Source organism: Hippichthys cyanospilos, chromosome 13, assembly GCF_059441005.1.
Source record: "Hippichthys cyanospilos isolate Australia breed blue-spotted pipefish chromosome 13, RoL_Hcya_1.0, whole genome shotgun sequence".
Lineage (NCBI taxonomy): Eukaryota > Metazoa > Chordata > Actinopteri > Syngnathiformes > Syngnathidae > Hippichthys > Hippichthys cyanospilos.
In genome coordinates, this window is record NC_142381.1 from 10,455,824 (window position 1) to 10,481,796 (window position 25,973).

General features: G+C 40.6%; 2 protein-coding genes across 9 annotated transcripts; one reads left to right on the forward strand and one right to left on the reverse strand.

Moving 5' to 3' along the window:
• The first annotated feature begins 132 nt into the window (after positions 1-132).
• On the forward strand, positions 133-9,883 carry LOC148413794 (equilibrative nucleobase transporter 1-like). The gene is made up of 14 exons (XM_088432049.1): positions 133-162; positions 547-589; positions 1,980-2,084; positions 3,004-3,133; positions 3,386-3,432; positions 3,698-3,774; positions 5,258-5,350; positions 5,439-5,578; positions 5,781-5,878; positions 5,962-6,105; positions 6,298-6,405; positions 6,882-7,068; positions 7,884-8,007; positions 8,117-9,883. The coding sequence occupies exons 1-14, from the start codon at positions 133-135 to the stop codon at positions 8,267-8,269; spliced, it is 1,479 nt and encodes a 492-aa protein (XP_088288175.1). The 3' UTR covers positions 8,270-9,883.
• Positions 9,065-24,750, reverse strand: LOC148413795 (catenin delta-1-like). Of its 8 annotated transcripts, none has more exons than XM_088430706.1 (22): positions 24,622-24,738; positions 19,140-19,250; positions 18,548-18,711; positions 16,862-16,930; positions 16,653-16,772; positions 16,227-16,486; positions 15,867-16,148; positions 15,542-15,782; positions 15,233-15,455; positions 14,633-14,825; positions 14,422-14,539; positions 14,170-14,326; positions 14,011-14,028; positions 13,300-13,368; positions 13,016-13,143; positions 12,774-12,924; positions 12,492-12,684; positions 12,161-12,363; positions 12,039-12,080; positions 11,883-11,950; positions 11,659-11,713; positions 9,065-10,503 (listed from the first exon to the last, which is right to left on the reverse strand). In XM_088430706.1, exons 3-22 carry the CDS (start codon positions 18,704-18,706, stop codon positions 10,445-10,447), a joined length of 2,808 nt encoding a protein of 935 aa, XP_088286832.1. In that variant the 5' UTR covers positions 18,707-18,711; positions 19,140-19,250; positions 24,622-24,738; the 3' UTR covers positions 9,065-10,444. The 8 variants fall into 8 exon arrangements, with proteins under 8 accessions (XP_088286832.1, XP_088286833.1, XP_088286839.1 ...); XM_088430707.1 differs by having other exon boundaries at positions 19,140-19,253; positions 24,622-24,736; XM_088430713.1 differs by lacking the exons at positions 18,548-18,711; positions 19,140-19,250 and adding an exon at positions 23,843-23,904 and having other exon boundaries at positions 24,622-24,683.
• Between the last annotated feature and the right edge of the window lie 1,223 nt (positions 24,751-25,973).

The following is a 25,973-nucleotide window of genomic DNA, read 5'->3' on the forward strand; positions in this document are numbered from 1 at the left end:
GTGATTTATTTAACTTACAGTTTTAAGTATACTTACAACTTTTAGAGATAGTAATCTTTGAGACTGTGCACGTGAAAGGTTTTCTCTTTCCTAGTGAGACTTAGCAAAAAAATAATTGAGAAGCACTACAGGATGAATGCATGTGTAGAAAGGGAGGTTTTGGTACCACTTCACAACAAGGTTAATCACACCAAAGTACAATTTAGAGAATCCAATATACCATCCATACATTGGAATGTGGGGGGAAGCCGACGTGCCGGGATGAAACCCAGCATTTAAAACAGCTCTTTGTTGACTTGGGATTATTATTGTCTGATGTCGATCTTGTTTCATTTAAATAATTGAAAATTGGAAATGAGAAAAAAAGGTTGAATATTTTTTGCACGACACTGTTTATATGCATATCTGATAAGAGCTCAAACTGCTTTAGATCTTGAGAATGCCACATGACAAAAAAAACAACTACAGCACATGACGTTACACAGCCAATGGCAATGAGGAGTTGTTCTTTATAAGCAAGAGTGTGAGGCAGTGACATGGCGCTAGGATTTGGGAGACCAGCTGAGGACCTCTGCTGAAGAATTGCAAGGTCAGTATCACTTTGTTTTGGGGAGATGTGGCAACTTAACACACTGTTCATATTTGCATGCAGAAATTGGATGTCAAGTTTGATCTGGGCAAAGATTATTGTCTTAAATGTTTTTGGGAAACTATAGACTGCTGTACTTCAAAATGTATTAATAGTCCTGCTAATGTTAAATCAATAGATACTGAACCCTTAATCTGTGTTTCGTAAAACAAGGGAAGTATTTGCAGTTGCAGATGTTCTGTTCTGGGTAGTTCTGTAGTGCAGTGGTTAGAACATCCGCCTCACAGTTAAGTTCAATTCCAGCTGACTCCAGCCTTTCTGTGTGGAGTTTGCATGTTTTCCCTGAGCCTGCGTGGGTTTTCTCCAGGCACTGCGGCTTCCTCCCACACTCAAAAACATGCATGGCAGGCGTATTGGACATACAGTACTAAATTATTCTTAGGTGTGATTGGGTGCATGAATGTGTGTTTGTTTCTGTGTGCCCTGCAATTGGCTGCCAACCAGTTCTGGGTGTCCCCCCGCCTACTTCCCAAAAGTCCGCTGGGATAGGCACCAGCAAGATTACAAACCTTGTGAGGATAAGCGGATACAGAAAATCGGTGTTCTGTTCCTTATGTTTAGCATATATGATCAATGTCAGGCTCTTTCACATTTTCAAGATCCCCTCCATGACACCGTGCGCAAGTTTCTACAGGACTATGTACACATGTGCTTGAAACACAGCCAGTTCTTTCAAATGTTTTAAGCTCTCTAAAAACCTTTACTATTGTCTCTCTTCTCATAGTTTCACTATTTACTACTGTACATTGCCACGATTTCCTTAATTTAGCAAAAAGTGGTCAATTACAACTATTTTCCAAGACTAATTGAAAAATCCTTGTACAAAAGATTATGATTATTTCATTTGTTTGCACTGAATAATATAGGAAAGTCATCAAATTCAATTAAATTTCGGTCGTTTCCATTGCTCAAAGGCCTAATTTTGACGTGGACAATAAGAAGAATTAACATTATACTAATCAAAAAAAAATTAAGCCGAGACAGAGAAAATAATAAGCAGAAATAGGCAGTCCGTCACTTGTGATGCTTTACAGAAGACTGACCATAAACTGTCAAGAACAAGACAAACTAAGCAGCGTTGGGGCAGTTGCCAGTCATTGTATTTGTCACTCACCATCAGAAGTGGGCATTCCATCGGCCAGGTACCCTTTTTCCAACCAACAAAAGACCTGCATAAATTTGTAAAATCCTCACCTCTCATTGTGCATCACTTCTTTCTCGCCAGGTGTGTTGTAAGAAGCTAGAACAACGTCGCTATGTTCAAAGGGCGTCAAATGTCGCCAAGGCTTCATCTTCTTCACAGGCATGGTAGAGTGTCTGTTCTTTGCAGGAATTATCTTCGGGTGGGCCTCACTTGTCTTCCTCCTGAAGGCACAGGGATTCTTTAGCTCCTTTTGTGTCAATACCACAAACAGTGATGGCTTGCAGATCCAAGGTCAGTTTGCTCTTGTCCCCTCTGATTTAACAACCTGTGGAAACAAGTAGCAAATTCTCCACGTGGCGGGGTATATTTTGATTTACAAAAAAAAAAAAAAAAAAAACTTGCTTGCATTCAACGATAACGATCGATAGCTACGTGAAGAAGCAAAAGAAAGCGTGTATTGCAGGGGTGTCAAAAGTCGGTCCTCGAGGGCCGCTGTCCTGCATGTTTTCCAGGTTTCTTTTCCTGACACACCTGATTCAAATGATCAGGATCGTTATCAGGCTTCTGCTGAGCTTGCTGATGAGCTGATCATTTGAATCAGGTGTGTCAGCAAAAGAAACCTGGAAAACATGTAGGATAGTTGCCCTCGAGGACCGACTTTGGACACCCCTGGTGTACTGAGTTGGCTGATGTGTTCAATTACCACTCACAAAGTAGGACATCTCAAGGTCAATAAAAATATGTTTTCAGTGCACCAAACAACAAGGTATGTGGAAACATTTTATTGTTTATTCAGCAAATCAAAATCACAACAGCTACTTGTCAACTCAAGTTGCAAGAGCAGGAAATTTGAATTTTATTATACAGGCACAACACTGGAACCAAGCAATAAAACTTGACTCAGGAGCGCATTGACCAGTTGACCAGTGCATTGACCATTAGTCAAAACACTCATTGGAAACCGTGCACTTGAGGTCAGAAATTTAAAGACACAAGTGTCTTTTACGCATTTACATTTTTCTACATCTATGCTGACAATATGTAAAACTGTTATTCCAGAATGGCCCACATTTGTGCAAATTTGTTTTAGTGTCAATTCCTCATCACGAGAAGTCATTATAAGATTTGAGTTGTTTCCACAAAAAAAAGTATTTTTCTGGATGTTACACATTATTTATTGTTTTGTGTGGGGTTTTTTTGTATGTGTCAGATTGCAGGGCGCAAGATGAACAGTTCTCTCTGGTCTTCACCATTGCATCCTTCGTGAATAATTTTCTGACCTTTTTAAATGGTGCCATCTTTGACCGCTTTGGCACTTTGGTGGCGCGACTCTTTGGATTGTGAGTGCTGACAGAATACTTAACTTATTCGCTGCCAGCAAATGATGTGACAAGCCATTAATGACACAGAGTGAATTAAAATGACATTAAATGTTTAACTTACATTTTATGACGATATAGCTGTAAATCTACATCAAAAAATGTTTTGTTTTCAAGTTCTAACTCGTCCATCTACATTGCATCAAGGTGAAAGATTATTTCCATTAAATCCCCATCATGACATAGATAATGACTTTTGTTTTGGTGCACTAGAGCTCTTCACACTTCGGGTATCTTGATGTTGGCCTTTGCAACTCCAGGTAAATATTGATATATGTTTTTTTTCTAGACCAGGGGTTACCAAATGATTAATGTGCTGGGCAACCTGTTTGAAACATACTTTTCAAATAAGAAATTTGCTCGATTTATCATTCGTTACATGTTGTTTTTAATGATGAATATTTTTCAATGTTTGAAGATTACCATATATTTTGGTGGTGACCAAAATCAGTTCAATCATAGAAATCTAATTGACTCATGCAGGACGCTTCATGTCCTTCTTTATTTTTGTTTTTTTTTCATCAGCTCTGTCCATGCTGCTATACCCAGCGCTCTCGTTCATAGCTGTTGGTGGCATGATGCTGCTCCTCAGCAACATGCAGGTAAGTAGTATGCAATAGGGATATTTATTGAATTGTTTTTCCTCTTCTAGTGACTCATTTAGCTGTTTACCAAACACTGATGATCTTGGTGATATTGGTGGTATTTTACCGACAGGGTGTGCATTTAAAGGCCAACATTTTTCAAAAATACCTTAACTTATCAGGTGATTGCAATGTTATCAGTGGACTGGTAGAACATCGCTTGTAATGGACAAACTGTATTTTCCACAGATTAATCTGCAAATCTCTGTGTGTGACTTGAGGGCAATTGAGAGTTAGAGAAGAGGATGCAGAAAATAGTCTTGGATGAAAAAAGCTGTTGTGGGAAAATGTAATGCAACAAGCCGATAAAAAAAGAAAAAGCTGTTCAAATATTCGGTTCTGGTGTTGACATTTATTGAGAGGCAAAAGATTAACCGTGATTGTTTTGTGTGAATTTTATTTCATGAAACTCTGACTGCGCATGTTATTATAAAGACTTCTCAGCTACAGCTACACAAACATGCATAAGTGTGTCCAAATCCTGTGCCATTGACTAGTGAGACATTGTGTCACCCTGTCCAATCCCCTGTAAAATTTCTAGCTTAGCCCCTGCACTTTGCCCACCCTAATCTTGGCTCACAATTAAGAATTTCGAGCACTTCAAACTGGGTTTTGAGCGTGGAAAGTGTTCATGCATGTGTGTCTTAAGAGAAGGCTGCTCCAACGCCCAATGAAATATGACACGTCGGGCTACACAACTGATCGAATTTTATTCGCGATCACGGTACCGGCTGCCACGATGAATTAAGCTCATCCTTGGTGATATTAACATTTAAAAAGTCAAGCACTTTTTTTGATTACAAGTCAAATCAAGCACTTTGTCATCCTACCACCAGGGGGCTTTGTTTCCTACATGTTTGCATGACAAAACCTCATCTTTTCTCACCCGACTACAGTAAATTATTTACCAGTGTGAAATGGCATTCAGTTTCTCACCTGATTCCTAATATATACAGTGATAGCTGTCAATTAAGACCCATTTTGAAAAATCTGACAAATTCAGTTTGAAATGACAGAAAATTATATTTTGACTGCAAATTGATTAAAATTTGCTTAAAAATAAATAATATGTTTGGTTCTAAGTATGCTTATTTTTTCATAGGTTTGCAATCAACAGCTATGTTAGCCGTGTTGCCCTGTGTGCCAAGTTTTTGCCTTGTCTTAGGGGTGAATTTCCTTTAATTATTACTTACTTTATTTATTTCAGTTCATTATTATTATTTGTAACTATTAAGACTTAAAGCCTTGTTTATTAACTGCTTCTTGTAAAAAAAAAAAAAAAATGAAAAAAAAGGGCAATAAATGGACATGTTTGACCAAACATGATGACGAATCGTGATGAATATTTTTGATTTCAATACTGACCAAAAAGATTACGATTGTTATTTTGGCCATAATCATGCAGCCCTACACTCACGTATTAAACTGATCCTCCTGAAAGGTGGCAAATCTGTTCGGTGCTCATCGTTCCACCATCATCACGTTCTACAACGGGGCCTTCGACTCTTCCTCGGGTGTCTTCGTCCTCATTAAAGTGCGTCTCAGTTGGGGGACAAGGCTGTTAGCATTTGCCAAATGGCAGGATTTATCTATTAATGATGATCTTCTATTCGTACTTAAAGTTGGCATACGAGTCCGGCATCCCTCTCAAAGCCAGTTTCCTGTTCTTGGCCGCCGGCAGCTTCCATCACACGATCAGGACGGTCTTCCTTTTTCCCAGAACCTCAATCCCATACCCGCTGCCGCGCCACTACAAGTACGGGTATGAATCAGAAACACTATTCATTAGAGTGGGGACAAAAGAGCATTTAAAAAGACTAAGACACTGATTTGATGTGAAATTAAATATTCAGGAAAGCCCTCTTAGCTATCTATTTCCTAAAATACAAATACAAATAAACCCACTGTTACTTTTAGTGTAATGTGGGCCCACTGGTTTCTCTGGTGGTACTCTCTCACTTCAGGATATCCTTCAGTAATAAGTCCAACAAAAGTGTGCAGACTGACTTTCAAATGCCAGAAAATGAGAAGCCACCTAATGAGGAAGTGCCGGAAAAACCTGGTGAGTGCAACTATTATTTATTAAAAGAGGATCTTCGAATAAATCATGTTTTTAAAAATCTCTCTGTGTTTTGTGTTTCTCAGAGAAAACCTTCCGCGAATGCGTTCTGTCCAAATTCTTCTTTCTGGTTGTCCTTTGGTTGTCAGTGATCCAACTGAGACATTATTTGTTTATTGGCACCCTCAACCCAATGCTGGAGCATCTGGCTGATGGAAATGCATCAGTTGGTATGTAAACATGCACACACAATCTCACAACTAAACGACCACACAGAGAGTTGTATAGCATTCATAAAATATTCATTTGTCTATTCGTATGTGACTAATGCGAATATAAATGTAACATTATTACATGTAAATGCCAATATAAATGTGACATAATTACATGTATGCCTCAACTCTGTTTTTTTATGTTGGTAGTGAGCCAGTACATCAACGCCTTTGCTTTCACTCAGATGTGCGGATTTCTGGTTGCTCCCATTAATGGCTTAATTCTAGACAGACATAAACGCAAACCCCCAGTGGCAGGTAATAAATACAGTAACACACATGCAAAAATCCCCAAGAAGCCATATACATGAATTTGACCTCAGGCATGGCCATTGGCACTTGGATACACATATTACAAAATAAATTAATAGACCCTATTAAATATTCCTAATTAAGTCAATAAAAACAAATTATACTCTATCTGGAGTCTGTGATGGACTGCTAATATTGGAGATTGAGGATGTACGTACACCGATAAAATTAAAATACACTTTTTTTACGATGTTTCACCCATATCGATATCTTATACATTCATGTCACATAAATGAACTATTGATGAATGTATTACTGACGATTGAATTGTGGCGTACGTATATTTTTCATGCTATACTGTACTGCGATTGTGCGTAGATAATAAATGAAAGAACGAAAGAATAAGTGGGAATACATCAATTGCATCCATCAATATTCCATAGTGTGATCAATGACACATTTTTCTTCCGTGTGTGTTTCAGGAATGAGTGAACAAGAAGCAGACCTGAATTCCGCAGTTTTCTCCTTCTTCCTAACATCACTGCTGTCATTGGTGTTCTCAATTTGCGCTTCCATCCCCATGCTGCCACTTCAGTACTTCACTTTCATCGCTCTAACCATCACTTACAGCTTCGTCTACGGCGGAATGGCGGCTTTCGTAGCAATGGCGTGAGTGAACTTGCAGAAAAATGCCATAGTAAATAGCTGAAAAACAACCGAGAGAAAAGAAACATCACAGATGAGAAGTGAGTATAAATCTGGATCATGTTTGAAAAACAGGGAAGATGCTCTACAAATACAAATAAGTAAATAAATAAGTAAATAATTAATTAGTAATACTAGCAAGTACAATGACTGGGGTATGACCAGATGACTTAATATCTTACAAATCAACATCGATTGCTCATGTTAATCAGTTCCAAATGTTGAACTTGTCATGTTAAATCAATAAACATTCAAAAGAACAAATGTCAACAAGAAACATTTCCAAAAAAGGTCAGCTAACTGACAATATATGAACATTGAGTTAAAAATTAATTGAGCGACAATGACGAGTTGTAATGAAAATAGAGTGTTGCTGGTAAAACACAGTGGTTGAAGGTAAAAAAAAAAAATCTACATTAGCAAGGTATTTACTATTTATGCTAACTAACAAGTTATATTTTAGATGCTAACATTTGTTATACTGTCAGAATATTATCAAGGAGTGACGGTTGCTGTAATTTTGTCGTTAAAAAATGTTTGGGCAAAATAGGGTAGGCCTATATTAATAAAATTAGTCAAAAAACATTTGCATGAATATCAAACATAGATTTGTTTTATTATGACCTAATGGCTATACCATCCAAATTATTTTATTTCAAATCCAGAAGCATACCAACAACCACTATCCAGATACTTGTACAGTGTAACAAATAAAAGAAAGTTCTAATGTAGAGGTGTTAACTTCCTTCTCTTGATGTTCTTTATCTATGTGTGCGTAGTTTCCCACAGTGTCATTTTGGGAAGTTGTACGGCCTCATCTTCGCTCTCTCTGCGGTGTTTTCTTTACTGCAATATGCCTGCTTTGCTGTGGTGGAAGAGTTTCTGGATGGAGATCCTTTTTTAGTGAGTGCTTGAAACATTGGATTGGTCGTCTAAAGGGTTCACAGCAAAGTCTCGAGTTACGGTTTTCTTGCAATAAAATGTCATCTTCTCTCCATGTGTCTGCCTGCAGATGAACATCGCTTTGACCGTCCTCATCTTGTTCTCCTTCAGTCATCCCCTGAATGTTTTTCTGCACTGTCGAGCACTTGCATCTCAGAGGGCCAAAGCAAACACGATCGCTGATTCCAACACACAATCACTGGTGCTTAAAAGGCCTCTGTAATGGGCCAATGAAACATGTTTTTTTGTTTTGGACTTTAAAAGATTGTATGCAACAAAAATCAGGGGAAAATAATCAGTGTTTATGTGAGGTTCATGATCATGTGACTGTTTTTTAACAGCAGATTTTAGAAAGCGCTCATCCGCACTCATTTCTGTTTGATGAGAGACAATGGCACAAATCTCTTTAGTATTTTGGTGAGTTTCATATTTAAAAAAAAAACAAACAATCTGTACTATTTTGTCAGTCCATACATGTGGGTGTCTTTTTAAAAATTATTTCTTTCATAATACAATGTTAATAATTTAACAAACTTGACATTTTGGGAGTCTCGTGAAAAGTGATAGTTTCCAGGCTCCCTGAGAAGCAAAGATATAGGAAATACGCGGATTCCGGCTAATGTTAGCAGTGTACGTTGTCGTAGCAATGTGCAGAAATATCACAAAATGGTTAAATGTATGTAGGGGGGGTTGCAAATTTGCTCATTTTTACTTTTTTTAAATTGTCAGAACAGTGTTCCCCTTTCAGTTATCTACAGTTGTAGTAATGTGCATAAATATAAAACGGTTACGTGTGTGTTGGGGGGGTTGCAAATAGGCTTATTTTTACTATTTTTTTTAATTGTCAGAACAATGTGTTTTGACATTTATTTACCGAACACTAATGGCACAAGTAATTTGACACCTTTCTTTACTTGCGTGGTGAGGCACATGACTTCATACTTCACAACAACAAAATTCCACTTTGAGTGTCAGTGTAATCTGAATGATTGTCAAGGAAGCATTTCAACCGGACAGATTGTCTAAGAAAACATCTTTATTTATCAAAACATCAGTATAACCAGTTAACATTTTATTGAAAAAAGCAACTTGTCGGAGCCAAGGCAGGTATGAATGGTATGTAATCATTTTACATGGATAGGCAACATTACAAAGAGACTGTGGAGAACTGGATGAAAAGCGGGAGGGGGTAGGTGGATAAGTGGTCTCAATAAAATAACGCTGAAAAATAAATTGCATAAGGATCCCACCCACCCATTGCAAAAATATTGGGTGAACCACAGAGGGGCGAGGGGAGTACAAAATAGAACGCAAATGGGAGACCAAAAAGAAAATAAGCATAACATCCACCAAAATGAAAAAGAAATTCACTAACTGTACAGACTCGAGTCTCCTCTAAGCAAATACACATCACGTCCTCTTTTTATGTAAGATGCCACCATGTGTGCATGACTCCAGGGCAAATACAAGAACATCTAAATGAAAGATGGAATTAAATCACGGAACCAAGAACAAGTGATTATTAAGTATGAGTGGTTTTGTGGCGCTTATGGCCAACTTCACATCCCACAGACAAGCCAGAGTATCAATTCAAAGCAGACAGGAATGGTATTCTTCCATCCAGGGAGAAAAGGCTGGCAATGTACAACTCAAGAAAAATGCAAATAGGAGAAAATACACAAACTGACAAGAACTAAACCAATGTAATGTTCTGTGTCAGGCCTTATAAAAACACACCAAAAAAAGGAGTGAAAGGTCCAACAGGATTTGTCCCCTCACATATGCAAAACACACCTTGACTGTATGATGAATAAAAAGAAAACTGCTCTCATCTATACGTGTGCCCATCGCAACAAGAACTGGTCATTATGAACAAAATGACATGGATACAAACAACAATGGCGCCTTAACGTGTGTGACTGCTGTGACCTGACCTCCCAGCGATCTTCCATGAACGGATCAATTAAATAACCCGAACATTTGCGGTCATCTAAATTCTCTCTTTATATATACAGTATATAAGCTACACTGATGCCTACACAAAAGCTCCTTGTTAGGATGTAGGCGTTGGCAACAAAATAACTGGAACGACGACAACGCTGATAATGGGAAACGTACAAAAGCAGGACAACAATGGAATCAAATGATTGTCAACAAAGACGATTGCCTTTACAGATTCATAACTTAACACAAACTAAACTTCTGATGCTACAGGAAATCATTAATATAAAAACAAAAAGACAAAGGGAGAAAAAAAAAGCTAATTAGTATGTAATAGTGTTGCAACATCTTTGCCTGCAACACAAAACACGTTCTTTGGATGCCAAACTGTCGTCTCCTGATCCCATTGGTCCGGCGGCAGATGAGGGAGGAAACAGTTACGCCCCTCCCTCTCTCCTCAGTAGCAGTGGTCACGCAGGGACGGCCCCGTCTGGGTGATGCACACAATCAGTTTTTCTGCAGAAACGACAAGGTGGATGAATAAAGGATTTTAGTTAACTTTTATGGTTTAAGCCTAAAACCTGAAATGCTACATTGTTTCTATCCTAACACATGGTTGCGATTTTTTTATGAAAGCTATCCTCCATTTTTAACTGAAAAACTCACTCTCCATCAAGAAATTGCAACCAAACCCGTTTTGTGTTAAACTGGTTGTATTAAAATAGATTTATATTAGCTCACGGATTCTATTTGTCAAAAGGTCATAGCAACTTATGTGCTTATTTTTTTATTTATTTTATATATATATTATTTTTTTTGGGGGGGTGGGAGGGGGACCTTTCCTATAAGGCAACAATAGCTTACTAATGTCACATAGCAAGAAAAAAAAAACACATTTCCCTCTGCAGCCAAGCGATCTGGTATATTACGATTGCTGGTTTCATAGCTTGATAACACTATTAGACAAATGCTATTCATTAGCCTGTCTGTTGATGGTCGTGTGCTAGCATTAAACTAGTAGCCATCCATAAAAGTCTTATGGCTAATATACAAAATTGAATTTTGTTTGCTTTTTGTTTCGTTTGGCAGTAAAAGTCACCTAATATGTTACCTTATATGTATATATGAGACAGACTTAGCCTACATTATTGCTGAAAAATACCAATAGCCATTCTTTGCAATAAAATAATAAATCAATCATAAACCATTTCACTTGATGAATAAATTTTAACTTTGAAGTAAAGAAAAACATCTGACCAAGTTGATGCAAAAGAAGGAAGTGATTCAAAAAGTTGTGCTTTCCTGCCATCTTGTGGAATCCAAAAGGTAATTACTAGTCTTTTAGGAGACGCCAATCATTTCGTTCTACACCCCTAAAAGCCATTATTATTAAACAAGAGCACCAAACACACACAAAAAGAGGTAAGAGTTAAATCTGCATGACCGGCTGAGATGTAAACAAGCTAACAAAAGAACATAGTGTGGACATTTCGCTTTATCTCAAGGAGGCTTCTGTTATGCCAATAACAAACAGTCTGCCCTCCCTGAGGGGTTTGACGTCAGAAGAGACCAACGCAACACTGATCAGAGTTTCATGCAGGATGAGAAGTCAGGAAGACATACCATGCGGTTACATGCAGAGGGAGGTAGATAGGGGGTGGGGGGGCTAACCATCATAGGAGTCCAACAGAGGCAGGGAGCCCTTTCTTCCCCCATATACCCCTCTCTGAGACAACCAGAGAAAGAAAGAGAGAGAAAAGTGGAGGGAGCTAGTGTTAGAAAACAAATTGTTAATAGTGTGATTATTAAAAACTAAAAAGTCAGCCAGTGGCAGGGTTTCAAGTTGTTGAGAGAGTAACAGTCCAAAAGGTAGGAAGACAGTGTTTCTAAAGTACCGGTAAAGTGTCTGTGGTGTCGTCGAGGGTGTGTCTCCTCTCCCTCTGGTCCAGTGTCGAGTAAGCCTCTGAGAAACGAAAACAAATAATGACATTTCAATTTATACACATTTTACATACGCCTTGGAATACAAACACGAGGAGAAAGAGACCTACCAGAGCCGAGGTCATTTAATGGGATCATGTTTCGCTTTTCCCCTGTGGGTGTACAAAACAATGTGAGCGCAAATGTTGATTCACGGAGCTGATACTGACCGCGCTTGAGACAAAACACACACCTCTGTCCAGCAGCGGCGTGGTACTGTCCCCATAGGTGCCATTGGCCCGAGCGCTCGGGCCGTTGGTGGTGCCGGGGTTCAGGTTGACCTGGAAGTCAGTCTTCTTCCAGCCGTCTTTCTCAAGAGGCCGACGTAGCTCTTTGTGGGCCCACACGAGCTGCAACACCTGGCCTGCTCCTCGAACCTCGCGATCGGACCGTTTGCTACACAAAAGACACAGAAATATGTAAGCAGGCTACTGAAAAGAACCATAACTACAAAACTGGTCCATGATGAAATTAGGTTTGACACACATATCATAAAAGTGAAATACCCACATCTCCTTCCTTACCCGTCTTTGTTAATTAGAACAAGCCTCTCAATGCCTTGTGAGGCCCGAAGAGTCTTGGCTGCCTCCAAATTGTTGCCGAGCACCTCTGTGAGCGTGCTCAGGACAGACACCACCGTCTCCTCCGAAAGGGCGCGTCCTGACTGGTTTTGGCCACCGGGCAGGTTGGCCACGAGGTGGGGCACTGCATGCAAACCTGCAGAAGTAAAGCAAGAGTTTCTTCAGGAAGCATGGGCAAATGGAAACAAATATTGATGTTATGTACGGAACCTCCGTCAACCTTACCGAGAAGTTCGCAGTTCCTGTTATCGATGGCGAGGTTCCTCAAAGCTCCAGACATCGCTCTCACAACACGATCATTGCCGTGTGCCAGCAGCTCAGCCATCATGGGAAGACCCTTCTCCAGACGCACAGTGGCGCGGATGTAACGACCATACTGATGGGGAAATTAGAAAAGGATAAATAAAAATGGTTTAAGTAAACCAGTTATTATACAGAAGAGTGAAATCCACAAGGATAATACTTACAGTCCATCGACCAGCACACAGGTTTTGGATTGCTCCGGCAGCGGCTTCCAGCACCGAAGGGTTCTTGCTCTCTCTGAGCAGCGATGTGTAAATTCGAACCACCTCCGGTTGGAACAACAGCTCGTAACCTGACATGCAATCACGTACACACTTAGTAAATGGTGATTTACATTTTTGCAGGGCAATTATTAATGAAAAGTCAGTTAGTTATTCCAACAAGGATTTAAGCGGAACGTGTGAATAAAAAGTTCTTTTTCAAAACATAATTGTACCAATACACCCACCTTTAGCAGGCATTGTTCTCTTTGGAATGTCAACTTGATCTGCACTCCCATCATCTCCATCTTTCTTTCCTAGGGTTACACACACAAAAAAACAAACAAAAACACAGGGAAAGACATGACAGGTGAAAAACAGGTTTTAAAAAAAGGTTGAGTGTGCAATTACATTCACAGAGGTTTGAATGCAACCATGCATCAAGCAAGACAAGCATAGTGAGCATGCAGTGGGTTTTGCATAGCATTGTTTAAATTATGTTTTTCAGGCTGGTTTTACACCCCCCCCCCCAATCTATAAGAGCATAAAGATGGGAAAAAAAAAAATTTGTACACCAATAACCTTTAATATGGATAAAAATCAGTTTGTATTAGATATGTGCCAATGGCCCAGTGGAGTCAAGGTTATCATTCAAATCAAAGGCAGGAGACATCAGCCCATGCTTGTTATCACAGGTGTTGCGGCTTGAAGTTACATGCAATTTGGGCATCTATGTAATGATTCTTATTTTTAAGGTTTTCCATGTAAACAGACAATTAAACTAGTGTCCCTTCAACTATACATTCAAATACATGAAATACATTTAAAAAAAAAAAAAAAAGGCATTCAAATCAGAAGAGCATATTTGAACCTTCAGTGTAAAGCCAGCCTTGCATTGCCAATGAATAATAACATTTTGTTAGTTATGATCATGTGATCATAACAGTTGAAAATCTTACCTTTGGAAAACCACTCATCTATCAGGACAGCAAGAAAGCGAGGGGAGAGCATAGAGGAAGGAGAGAAAGAAGAAAGGGGAGTGAAAAACAGCAGAGTAACCGCCACCAACAAGACGCAGACACCTTTGAACTCTGACCATCGGCTGATTTCACACTAACCTTTGCCCTTTCGAGAGCCAAAGCAGCCACCCTTGTTGGAGCCAGGTGCAGGGCCCTGGCTGACGGGAGTGGTTTCTGCATAGCGTTCGCAGCTGGGGACCTCGCGGTGGACCTGATAGGACAGATTCCTCAAGAGGCACATGCAGTTCTCTACTAACTGCAGGAAGGACAAAGGCGTTCAAATAAAAAAGGTTTAGTCTTATTTTACAATCAAGAGTACAGAGCTGAAGTATTTCTGAAGTTCCTAATGACCTTATTGTCCACATCTTTGCGGTTGATCTGTGACTGCACGACATACATCAGCGAATCGACCAATCCTGTGCACTCCCTCAGCTTCCGCCGTGCCTCGCTGCGCTCTGAACTCACATTGCTGTTGCACAGAAGACATTTCAACATATAATTACGCTTGTCTAAATATGTCCCTCGACTGCGTTCCACCTCCAGCGCTCGCATGCTTTCATACCGCAGGCAGCCAGCAGTGTTGGTCAAGGCGGTCTCCCACTCCAGATGTCGTGGTTTGCAGCTTTCCTCTCCGCCGTTGCTCCCTCGCTCCCAACCCGAATGGGGCACTATCACCTCGTCTGCCAGAGCGTGCAGGGCGTGGTCCACTATCTCCATCTTCACTGAATCGTGGGATGAAAGGTTCCACAGTGTGCCTGGGGATTGGGGGGGTGGAACCATTCCGTTACTGTCAATGCAACTACATAGAGCTCTCGTCAACTGATGATTTCAATAAATCTTTTATCCAAAGTGCAATTAAAACTACTACTGTAAGGGTAGCTGTACTTTGAAATAACTTTCATAAAAGCGTGATGCATGCTGCTGTATTATTTTTTGTGAAACCAAACTGTTTTGGGAGCTGCTAAAGCACACAAGCGTCATTGCTTGTTTTCAAAAAGACCACTGAGTAGAATTGTGGGGCAATGCAAATGGCATCAGGGAAATATGATGAAAATTCCATTTTATATAAGGCTTGTCCTTTAGATCCCAAATAAATTTTGGGCAAGAGCCTGGGCACATTTTGGTTATAGGTCTACCAACCAAACCAAAATAAAACCAGTACCTGTGATTGTGTCTGTGAGGTCCTGGTCATGGGTCTTCCTCAATAATCGGATCAGTGCTGGCACTCCATCACAGTTCTTGATGGCGATCTTGTTGTCTGGGTCTCGTCCATATGAAATATTTTTTAGTGCCCCGCATGCTGAGTGATGCACATCTTTGCTGGGGTGGTCCAGCAGTGACACTAAGGCCGGGATACCCTTCAGGCGCCGCACCTCTGATTTCACCTGGAAAACCACAAAGTACTTGAGCAAAAAAACCCAGCAAGGATTCAGGATGAGATAGATTTAATGTATTGAAAATTAAAATTCACCTTGTCGTTTTTAAATGTGAGATGCTGGAGGAAGGCCGCTGCGTTAGTTTTGACAGGATCCAGGCGGTAGTTCAGCATGGCAATAACTTCTGGCAGCTCCGGTTGTCTCCATGATGGAGGAGGACCTTTCCTCAGTGTGCTGTCTAATGAAGCCATGCTTCCTCGATCCAGTGTCATGGGAACTCCCCAGGCGTATGGATCAACTCCTCCCATATCACCATCCAGAGTATCTTCGCAACTCCTGTAAAGTGTGCAATGAGATAAATGTTATAATGTACTGCATGCAAATAAAACGTGTACATGCATCTCATCTCCGCTGCTTTACCTCAGTCTTCGCCTGTCCATACCACCAGGGCCTGGACCTAGGCGGGGCATGGTGCCATAACCTCCGGGGTGCATGGGGGGAGGCCCCATGCCATATTCATCATAACCCACACTCCGTTGGTCATCATCTAGGCCATAGTGTCCATGGCCGTATCGCATGTCCATTGCTGAGCCCATGGCCCTCATTCCCCTGCCCACCTGGGGCTGAGCTGCATAGGGGTCCATCTGCTGGCGGCTCGGGGCCCGATAATTTGAATCCAAAGTTCTGTAGCCATCAACTGGCCTGTAGAAAGAGGGGAGCAAAAATGGCATTGATGAACTTCTAAATAGGAGGAACACTGACCTACGCGGTTTCCTGTACCTGAAGCGGTCATCCATGTGCGAGGCTCTGCTCAAACTTGTATAAGCCTCTGATGGCGGTCCTCCCCTGTAGTCATCATAACCTCCTACAGGTCCGTAATGGTAGTTTCTGGGCACCGTGGCGGTCGGGTAGTCCCCGCCCACCTGTCTGTATGGTCGGTCCAGTGTGGCACTGTAGCCACTCATACCAGACATGGACATACCACCATTAATGGACATGGAGTCATTGGGTAGGACTGTGCGTGAGATGGGCTTCTTCATCTGTTAGAGGGAATGGAGACAATCTGGTTTCAAGATTTGTTCAGGCTCTGAAATGTTTTACTTATTCCAAAGGTGTAAGGCATAGTGTCAAACTACCAGATGCGACCAAATGACTCATCTGTTACATTATTTGATTCATATTTCAAGAATGGCACAAATAACGCACCCCATTGTCAAGCCGTCGTGTGGTTCCTTCTTCAGAAAAGACAGAATGCACTTCGTGGGAGTCGTCTTCCGGTGTGTAGCTCTCGTCGAGGGCGCCGTGTGCTGGGTCCACCATTCTGTACTGTAACAAAACCAACCACTAATTGTAACTACTAAATACTCACAAATTGAATACTTAGAGATGTTCATTAACTTCAGTACAACTTGTACCTGTGTGCCGTTTAAGTAGGAATCTGTTAATTTCAGTCGTTCAATGTCCGCATCCCCTAAACGCCCGTTCTGGAATATGACAGAAATAAGATTTGTTTTTTCTTTTAAATGGTGTATAACTACAAAAAAATCTACTGAGGCAGCTATAAACATGAGGTAAAGACACGTCTCTTCTGAAACACACAATAATAAGGTCCTTCAACCGTGCCTGTGTGTTTATGGTCAATGAATCACTGCGAGACATGCAGCAGTACATTCTGGAATGCAGCCATTCATCCTTACACCCTACTTCCTCTAATCAGTTACATAATCGATGTCTGTCATCCTGTATATACCAGGGACTTTACTAACCCTGAGTAACACAAAACAATAGCCTTAATTACGGTGTCAGCAGTGGCCTCAAAATGAATCAATTTTCGCTTTGGAATGACAACAGGGACTAAATAGATTCTAAGACTACAGTGGCTATATTTTGAGTATTTCAAAGCAACTTTTACAGAAAACGTATATTCTTGTAAGTAATGAAAATACATTTTTCTTTAAAATGGGAAGTGGAGTTTCATGAGAAGAGCAAATTTCCTCAAAATGTACATCAACTCTGAATTGAAAGCAGTGTTCAAACAAGTTGCTATCCTTACTGGAAAGCAAAATACAGTAAACGTGAAGCTGCACCAACATTGCAACAGTCTTGGCCTTTATCTTTGGGCCGCCGACTAATCAAATGCATCCAAGGATTTGTAGAGTCAAAACAGCCTAATGAATGCTACCAAGTACAAAGAATAATATTTACAGAAGGGTTAGGCATGCGCGGTCTCTCTCTGAACACAAGGCAACGTGACCCCAAAATACAATGTCACAAGCTCACCATAACATACAGTAGTTCTGCACTTACTGATAATATAATCTTTTGTTGGAGGACTAAATATGAGGTTTGATGCAAAAGCAAAGACAAGTTCGGAATCAGCATGTAATTGCAGTGGTCAGCAAAAAGAAAGCAAACCACAAAAAAAAAAAAAAAATCACTAGAATTACAATTTTAATGTTTGAATTATTCTATTATAGTTGTGCCAAATCATATTTTGGCAACTTAACAACATGGTTCACATACTGATGACTATCTAATCTTCAACACTTAAAATCTAAAAACATTTTTTAAGACCACAGATTCCGAATATGCAACTCGGAAGCATGCATAAATTTAACCACAACACAGTCAATAAAGGGCAATTTATAAAAAGGTGAATAACTAAACATGTGTGTGTGCATGCAACAGCAATGACAAATGTACACATTCCAAAACATGCTGGAACAGGAAGATGAAAATAACTGAGATTCCATATGTGGGGTGGACAAAAGGTATGCTACTGGTGAGTGACAGCAAAGGCATGCTGCAAGTGTGCAATGATGAAGACAACCACATATGACATGTCAACGTTATAGATGCGCCATATATTTTGGGGTAATTCTTTGTATTGTAAATGCAGACTGACATGATGGCACAGGTGGCAAGATGGGAGGTTTACTGGATGGCTGAGATCAGCAGGAAGAACTGAGACATTAATCATGACGATCAGAATTTGATGATAGATATTTAAAATGGGGGTTTCAGCATGGTAACATGGAGAGGAAAATGAAGACTCCACAAGAGGATCTGGACTATGATTTTTTTTTTTTTGCTGGTGTTACCTGGGTGTGAGGGAGGGGGCGACCCAGCGCCGAGGGGCTGGTGGCAGAGAGGCCCACTCTCCTCCTCTCCTCTTCCAACGCCCTGGTCAGCTGTTCAAATTGGACCTCCTGCTCCCTGACCGATTCCAGCAGAGCTGCTGCGCTCTCACACTGCTCCATACACACTACACCAACCCCAAGGGGGGAAAAAGGGGGTGTTACAAGTTTTATATATATATATATATATAGAATCTAAAAGATTCAGGTACTTTATATTTTTATGTTTTAATTTGTTTTGGGACAGACTAAAAACAAAATTGAACAAATAACAGTTTTTATGAATTTCCCCCTTTCTCAAAACAGCAAAAAATACTGTTTGATGGAAAAAAGGTGCTATGTGTTTTGACTGATTCACTTCAGTAGCAGTGAAACAAGGCGGTTAATAATTTTCAGACCCATTCCCGGAAATCGAACACTTTCTGATGCTGTCTCCACAGCACACTAGTTGGGAATCAAATGTGTATCCTGTTCACAGTGATGTATTATGTAGAAAGATAAATTTCCCATATTTTATACATGATTGACCAAACAGTCAGCAGACAGAAATACACACCTTCACACGTGGTTTGACGTAAGAGGTGAGAAATCACACCAAAGCCAGAAGTGAAACTCTAGTTGTTCATTGGTAGAAGTACAGTGAAGGCCAGAGCCCAGAAACAGAGGACTGCTTGCAGAGACAGAAAACAAAGAAAAAAAGTGTTTCAGTAAAGGATGGGTTGGTCAGAAAACAACAACATAGTGAGAATGCCAAAGTGTGTGTCAGCGGGGATGTGTTTGCTCTTGAGCAGGCTGACCTTAGTGTTCAACACACATCCACCTCGCTCCCCTGTTATCTTGGTTGAGCCCTCACAGAGAAAGACACTTTGTTATAAGAGCCCAACAAGTGGCAACTCAGATTCTCTTATCAGGGAGTGGGATACACCTTCAGTTGTCTGGTCAGCTAGCCCCCACAAGGTGAATAAACATCCACTGCTTAGCAAACACCTGCGTGACCGGTTGTTCAAGGTAGAAAGAGTAGGAGGGGATGTGGGCTCACTTTTCAATAGGTTTATGTGTAGCCAAAATGCACAGATATAGGTACTGTAAATGCAAAGCATGTCAAATCAATTTCATTCCAGGCAGCATGGGAGATGGAAGATGATTGAGTGGTCAAATAGGATACTGATAATTTATTAAGAAAAGGGGCGTTGATCGAAGTTACTGTTATTGACACAGTATGACGACAGTTTTTTATTTCTTAAGATGAAGCAATTTGAATGTCTGTTCCTGTATGTCTGTCAGACAACTGACTCATCACATCAAAACACAGCGACAGCCATGCTTGGGGCCTGTGCTCTGAGCGTGGTAAGTGAGGAAGAACGTAGGATGGCCTGATGAGAAAAGAAGGAGTAGAGTATTTCACAACTCTAGATGGAAATTCGTCAGAAGTGAAACTGCCGTTTGCGTGAAAGGTAGTCACGTAAAAGCCCCAGAAGAATGACCTCCCACCTGTTGGAGGGGAGTAGAAAAAGGGGAAAAAAACTATCCAGTGGCATACATGCCCATATATGGTCATAACCAGTTCCCGGGCCGCTTTATACCCTGCAGACAGACAGTTGCAAATAAATCAAACGAGAAGCGAGACGGGATGTGGAAAAAAGGCATGAGAAAGACCAAGAGCAAACAAAGGGGGATAGAGATAAAGTAAATTAGAGATAAAAGCTAATCTTGCATTCCTAACATTGTCTTTTGTCGATTCAGAAATGCAGCCCGCCTACTCATCCACAGGCAAATGACCTTGGTGTGACCAACTCTCTACATACTGCTAGTTTACCAACCCCATCCACACACACGCGCACACATACACACACACACACAGACATCCACTTACTTCACGCTCACTAATATGGACACAGGCTCCTTCCATATCTCAACTCGAGACATAGTGAATAATCGTCATCATTAGCATGTTACACACTATCGCCTTCAGTAATGAGCATAGCTGTCTTTCACACAAGATGAATTGTAAACTGTGATGTTTCTTGGCAAGCGCAGGCAGGGTTGTTATTTTGTGTCAAAAGATGGACCTTGCAGCTGTCCATCTGAACAATGACGAGTTTGTGAACAAGTACGACAAGCGCGAGAAGGGCACGGCGCTGCATCCATCCTCATCTGTATCTGAGTTGGGTCGCTCCCAGTGGCAGCTGGTTCTAATGGCCTTGGACAGTAGTGAGTGTAACTGCACAAGGAAAACAATTGCCTCTGTCCCACAAACACTCCCCTCCCTTTTCCCTTCAACCCACTTCCTGACAAACAGGATATTATGTACTTGACATCAGAGGTGAGTGCAAGAGATGCGAGCGCTACCGTGGTTAGCAAAGAATCGCTCTTTCGTTTCGTACATGAAAGCATCAGACCGTATAGCACAAACACTTCAATCGGCCAGTTTGCACAATGTGATAACATTGGCTTTTGTGTCCATGTCCAAGACACTTGGCTGTGGAGTCTCGTCTGACCCGAAGCGATACATAGTAAACAATGCATTTACATCATGTCAAGTGTGTGTGTGTGTGTCTTTATTAACTATAGTATATAGTTGGCGAGTACATGACCCCACACATCTAGCAAAACTAAAGCTTATTATTGTGATAGGAGACCAAAACAAAACAAAACAAAAAAAAAAAATTCTAAGACTGAAGATATGTCTGTTAAATGTGCCACATTTTTTAACTTGCTGTGCTTGCGCTGCTGCCACAATGTCAGACAACGAGCAATTTTGCAGCCCTTTTCCTCCTGTGGTCAGTGTGGCTTTGCAAACTTGACATTTGCAAATTGAATATAAATAAATACATTGCAGATATCTGATTTGACTGCCCTACAATCATGTGATTGCATGCTTAAAATTCTGAAGCTTTCTTGTAGTCAACTGTAATGTGATGAATGTTGGGTCTATGTCTACTAATCTATGCCTCCCAAACACAGAGCAGCAATCTCCAACCCTCTGTGAGCAACAGATCAGTTTCACAAAAAGACATATTGAAATGGACTGGCACAGAGAACAGAGGAAAAAATAAAAATGAATATACAACTTACCACTAAGCTATTTGTAGTTAATTTTATTACTGGGAGTACCTGTTTCTCCAAACTAGGTTTAATATTGTGCTCAATGATATAACATGCCAGAAAGGGAGTTATGTAATTTTTCGCATGAGCCATACACGCACTCCATGTAATATAATTTAATGATAACTAGACCTACAATTATATTTAAAACGTACTGTTGGTTGTTAAGAACACATTTATTTGCAAGTTTTTAATATTTATCATTTAATTTATTAATTTTTAATGAAAAACAGTCTAAATCTTACAAAGTCACCCCCCCCCCCCCCCATCTGAACAACTGATCACGTCACGAGGGTCAGTTTCACCTGATTCTGAACCATCAGTCAGCATGACTCACTCAGCTCTGCCAGACATCCGCGACCTTCGCACACAGGCAACAATGTGGTTACTTGTCGGCTTCCAAGAAACCCCGCGGCAAACGCGCTGGCGAAACGAAAATATGCTTTCTCTCATTACCCTGCCGCTAAATTTCGTCAGCGTGATGCCACTGCAGCTCGTTGGAGACGAGCATGGCTTGTAATGGGATTCAAGCTTCAGCCCACTAAGCCACTTAGCTCCTCACAAACATACATATTCACAGACATGCACAGACATGAGGCCCCTTCAGATTAACCTGCACACCTCAGGAGACCACGCACAATTACGGCCATCAACAATCAAGCCAAGTAAAAATAAAAAGTAGGCTAAACAAATAATAGTAAAAACTTCACTGGTGGACATTTTATCACATTTGTGACTCAGTAAAACAGAACTTAAGATTTTCTTCTTTTTTTTTTAAATACAAAAGACTTATCTTTGATAAGATCTTATCATATCAAATGTTGAGCAGCTAGATTTAGTTTGGGTGACAGAGTCAAAGACGAGCCTGTTGCTTCCATTGTTATGACAGTGGCGCTTTGATATACGAGTGACTCAACCTACAAGTCTTGTGCTCTCGCTGTTCAGAACATTTTTCTGTGGTTGTTGTCTGCAAAGATGAATGCCTCTTAGCCTCATGCTCACAAGAAAGATCGCCGGAAGCCTTTTTTGTCGATTTAAAGGTTAAGGCTGGAGAAACATTTTTTGAGGAGACCTTTTCTACGATTTATTTTATCGACCCAGCATACAAATTTGAACCACGTGTCAGTTTGTGGGTGCTGACAAAAAAAGCAAAAACAAATCAAATTAACATTTAAAAGAAGGGAAAATAGTGACCACGAGGCAATTCAAAATACAAAGAACGTAGGGTAGCAGCTTTACATAAATTGAAGATATTATTATAATCATTGCTGTTATCATTATTATTGTTAGTATATATACAGATATATCCAAACACATGGTTTACTTGTAAAAGAATAGAGGATCGTGTTGTAATGGTCGACAGTTATCCCCGCCCGTTTATCGCTACGAAAACAAGTATGCGCAAAACCAACCCAACAGGTTTACAAACTAACAGCTAAGTCAAGCAGCAGGAGGACCACCACCCAAATCTGGATGATATGCAGCGTTATCAAACTATGAAAATTGACTCTGAACATTTTGAGTTGTAATATTTACATTTTTTTAAGGAACATTAAAACAGGACTGTGTGCAACAGCTATGTACTATTCAGCTACACAAGGAACCCCTTCTCCAATTGGCATACACAACTCTCTTAAAAACATCTACAAATACCGTATGCCCATATGGGCTGAAATTCTGAAGTTTTCTCCAAGTTTACGTCAGATTTATTCATGTTCCAATTCATCTGCACTTAATCTGAAAAGAAATTTACAGTTCCTGTCACTGCATAAAAAAAACATGTTAGCTTTGCTTATACCTGCAGATTATTAAATTATTAATGTGTTATTCACAATGATATTCAATAAATTTGGTTCTTTACCTTTGAGGTTATCTCTTGCAAACCTTTGATGTTTACATAAAAGGCATTTCACATCAAAGAGAAAGCGAGACTGGGGAAATGGCGAGTCAAGTGACTCAATTGATGTGCAAAAAATAATCATACCGAAAAAAACTTTAAAAAACGGAGAATATAAAACTTCTAATTGACATAAATCCCCACTCGTGTATAGCAACCAAAACAAGTTTGCGTAGAGACACCCAACAGGTTCACAAACGAAATAGCCTCAATTGCAAGAGGACCATCACTACCCAGAAAAACTGAAAAAGTCTCACTTTAAATAGCACAGCATCCAGGGTCTTCCTTTACAAGAGTCGTTGGTGATTTCGATCCTTTGCTGCGTCGTCGAGATGTGCAAGCGAAGCAAACACACGAGATAAGATATCTAGGTCAGAATACGCTCGCACACACGCGCGACTGTAAAGGGGAACAGAACCCAGTTCAGCTGTTTAACTAAGAGTCACGTGAGCTCCGATTTCTCACTTCAAAGAGTCTTAAAAGAGTCTTTACTGTCCAATCGTTGCGCATCAAAAAGGACGGTTGACATGAAAGAGAAACAAATGTGGGGAGGGAAAAAAACTACACGAACAAAGGCGCGCCCGAGATATACAACGCCGTTCCACGCAAACGGCACCGCGATGATAAATGACAAGGTTGGACATCAAATCAGGCCCACTCGCTTAGTCGTGGCCGTGTGACCTGGTTGGGCTGTCGTGCTACGTTAGCATCACAATAACCCACCACGAAGACTTAAGCTAACACTAGCATAGCCATCACTCAGTTTTAACGGTGATTTCGCTCGCTTGCCGTTATGTTTCCACGCGCAGTTTTCGCTTTGGGAGGATGTCGTGCGGCTTTTATCCGATTAAAAGTGTGAAATGTGTCGGAAAGGGAAGGAAAAAAACACACTCGGGTGGGAAAGCCTGCGCGAGTCGCTTCGGTGATCTCTGGATGGACGTGACCACTCCTTTTACAAACGTTGCAGTGCCCCTGCTATTTACCCGACAAAAACACCGCGATAATATCGGCTCGGTAACCTAATACATGCGCTTACCTTAGCGTCACGATGCTCTTGGTCCCCTCTCAGACTATTCCGTTTGGTGTGTGTTTTTGTCTGGTCTCTTTCTCCCCTCCTTGCTTGGCTTCTGGGTCAAGCTTGTTACCAGCCAGGGGGACATCAAAGAGGGGGCGGAGCCAAATTTGCCGTTTTACCGTAAAGTAAAAAACACTGCGCATTTAAAAATTGTCGTTACGCTCTGCTTAAACGGCTAACATGATCTGTCATTAGGAGCAAAACATATCCGCGCATTTGTAGGAATCAATTCATTTAATCTATTAGTGTATTGCAGTTTGAGCATTAGATCTGAAACACACAAGTACGTTGATTTATGACAGAAAATTTGTTTTTTTTAATTGGGAAGAAATTCTCCGACAGCTTGCCATATAACCGTTTGTTTTTGGAGTGGCATGGCCCATAGTTAATGTGGTTGTTTCGCAACTGAGAGGTTGCGGGTTTGCTCTCTGGCCACTATGACCATGTTGTAGTGTTCTTGAGCAAGGCACTGAACCTACAGTAGCTCCTGATACTGCATCGTCATCAGGTGGCTGGATAGTCAGTCTGAAGTGCTTTGAGTGCATTAGGTAGAAAAGCACTAGACCATTCACTATACAGTATATTTCTTTATTATCCCGGATATCCAGTTTAAGGTCCATGTACTTTTGCAAACCATTTGCCCTATTGAGTACAAAACAATATCACAAAACTAGCAGCACAAATACATGCAAGTTACGGTAGTCAAAAAGAAAAACTGCACAAGCAGACAACTGAGAAACATTTGGGCTTTTGTTATCCAGTTTAAGGTCCATGTGGATGCTATTTGCCCTCTTGAGTAGAAAACAATTTTCTAAAACCTGCAGGACAACTATAGTGTGTTACTACAGTCATGTAGAAAAACATTGCGAATTGACAAATGAATAACATTGGACCATTTCTGATATTCAGCTTAAGGTCCATGTATTAGAACATTTTGCTCACTGGAAGGACAACTTTGGCATACTTGTAGGAAACTTACATCACAAGTGTGGCAAAACTGCACTTGTTGACAACTGGGGATAGAATTGACAGAATTGTACTGACGGAGCGGCAACGCGCTTCCCAGCATGCTTTGCAATGCTCTCAGTGTTTCTGCCATCAACTGGCGTTAATACCTTGACCGAACTGTTTGACGTCTGTTGCTCTGTGTACCAATCATTTATTTTTGAAACATTCCAACTTATATTGGCTTTGTCCAATGTTTGTACAAAGATCAAAGTTGTTTGATCAAAGTGCCCTCCTCTCATCTTCAACATGGTTTGATTTCCTCCCACAGATAGGTCTTGACGTATGCTTAACAATAAATACAGTTT

Excerpts from the sequence above, each read along its gene's own strand:
- LOC148413794 (XM_088432049.1), top strand. The coding sequence starts at position 133 with ATGAATGCATGTGTAGAAAGGGAGGTTTTG. Across the intron at positions 5,879-5,961 it reads GGAAGTGCCGGAAAAACCTG|AGAAAACCTTCCGCGAATGC; the intron begins GTGAGTGCAACT and ends TGTGTTTCTCAG. Across the intron at positions 8,008-8,116 it reads TGGATGGAGATCCTTTTTTA|ATGAACATCGCTTTGACCGT; the intron begins GTGAGTGCTTGA and ends GTCTGCCTGCAG.
- LOC148413795 (XM_088430706.1), bottom strand. The coding sequence starts at position 18,706 with ATGGAGCAGTGTGAGAGCGCAGCAGCTCTGCTGGAATCGGTCAGGGAG. Across the intron at positions 16,487-16,652 it reads CACGACGGCTTGACAATGGG|ATGAAGAAGCCCATCTCACG; the intron begins GTGCGTTATTTG and ends TCCCTCTAACAG. Across the intron at positions 16,149-16,226 it reads CACATGGATGACCGCTTCAG|GCCAGTTGATGGCTACAGAA; the intron begins GTACAGGAAACC and ends CTCTTTCTACAG.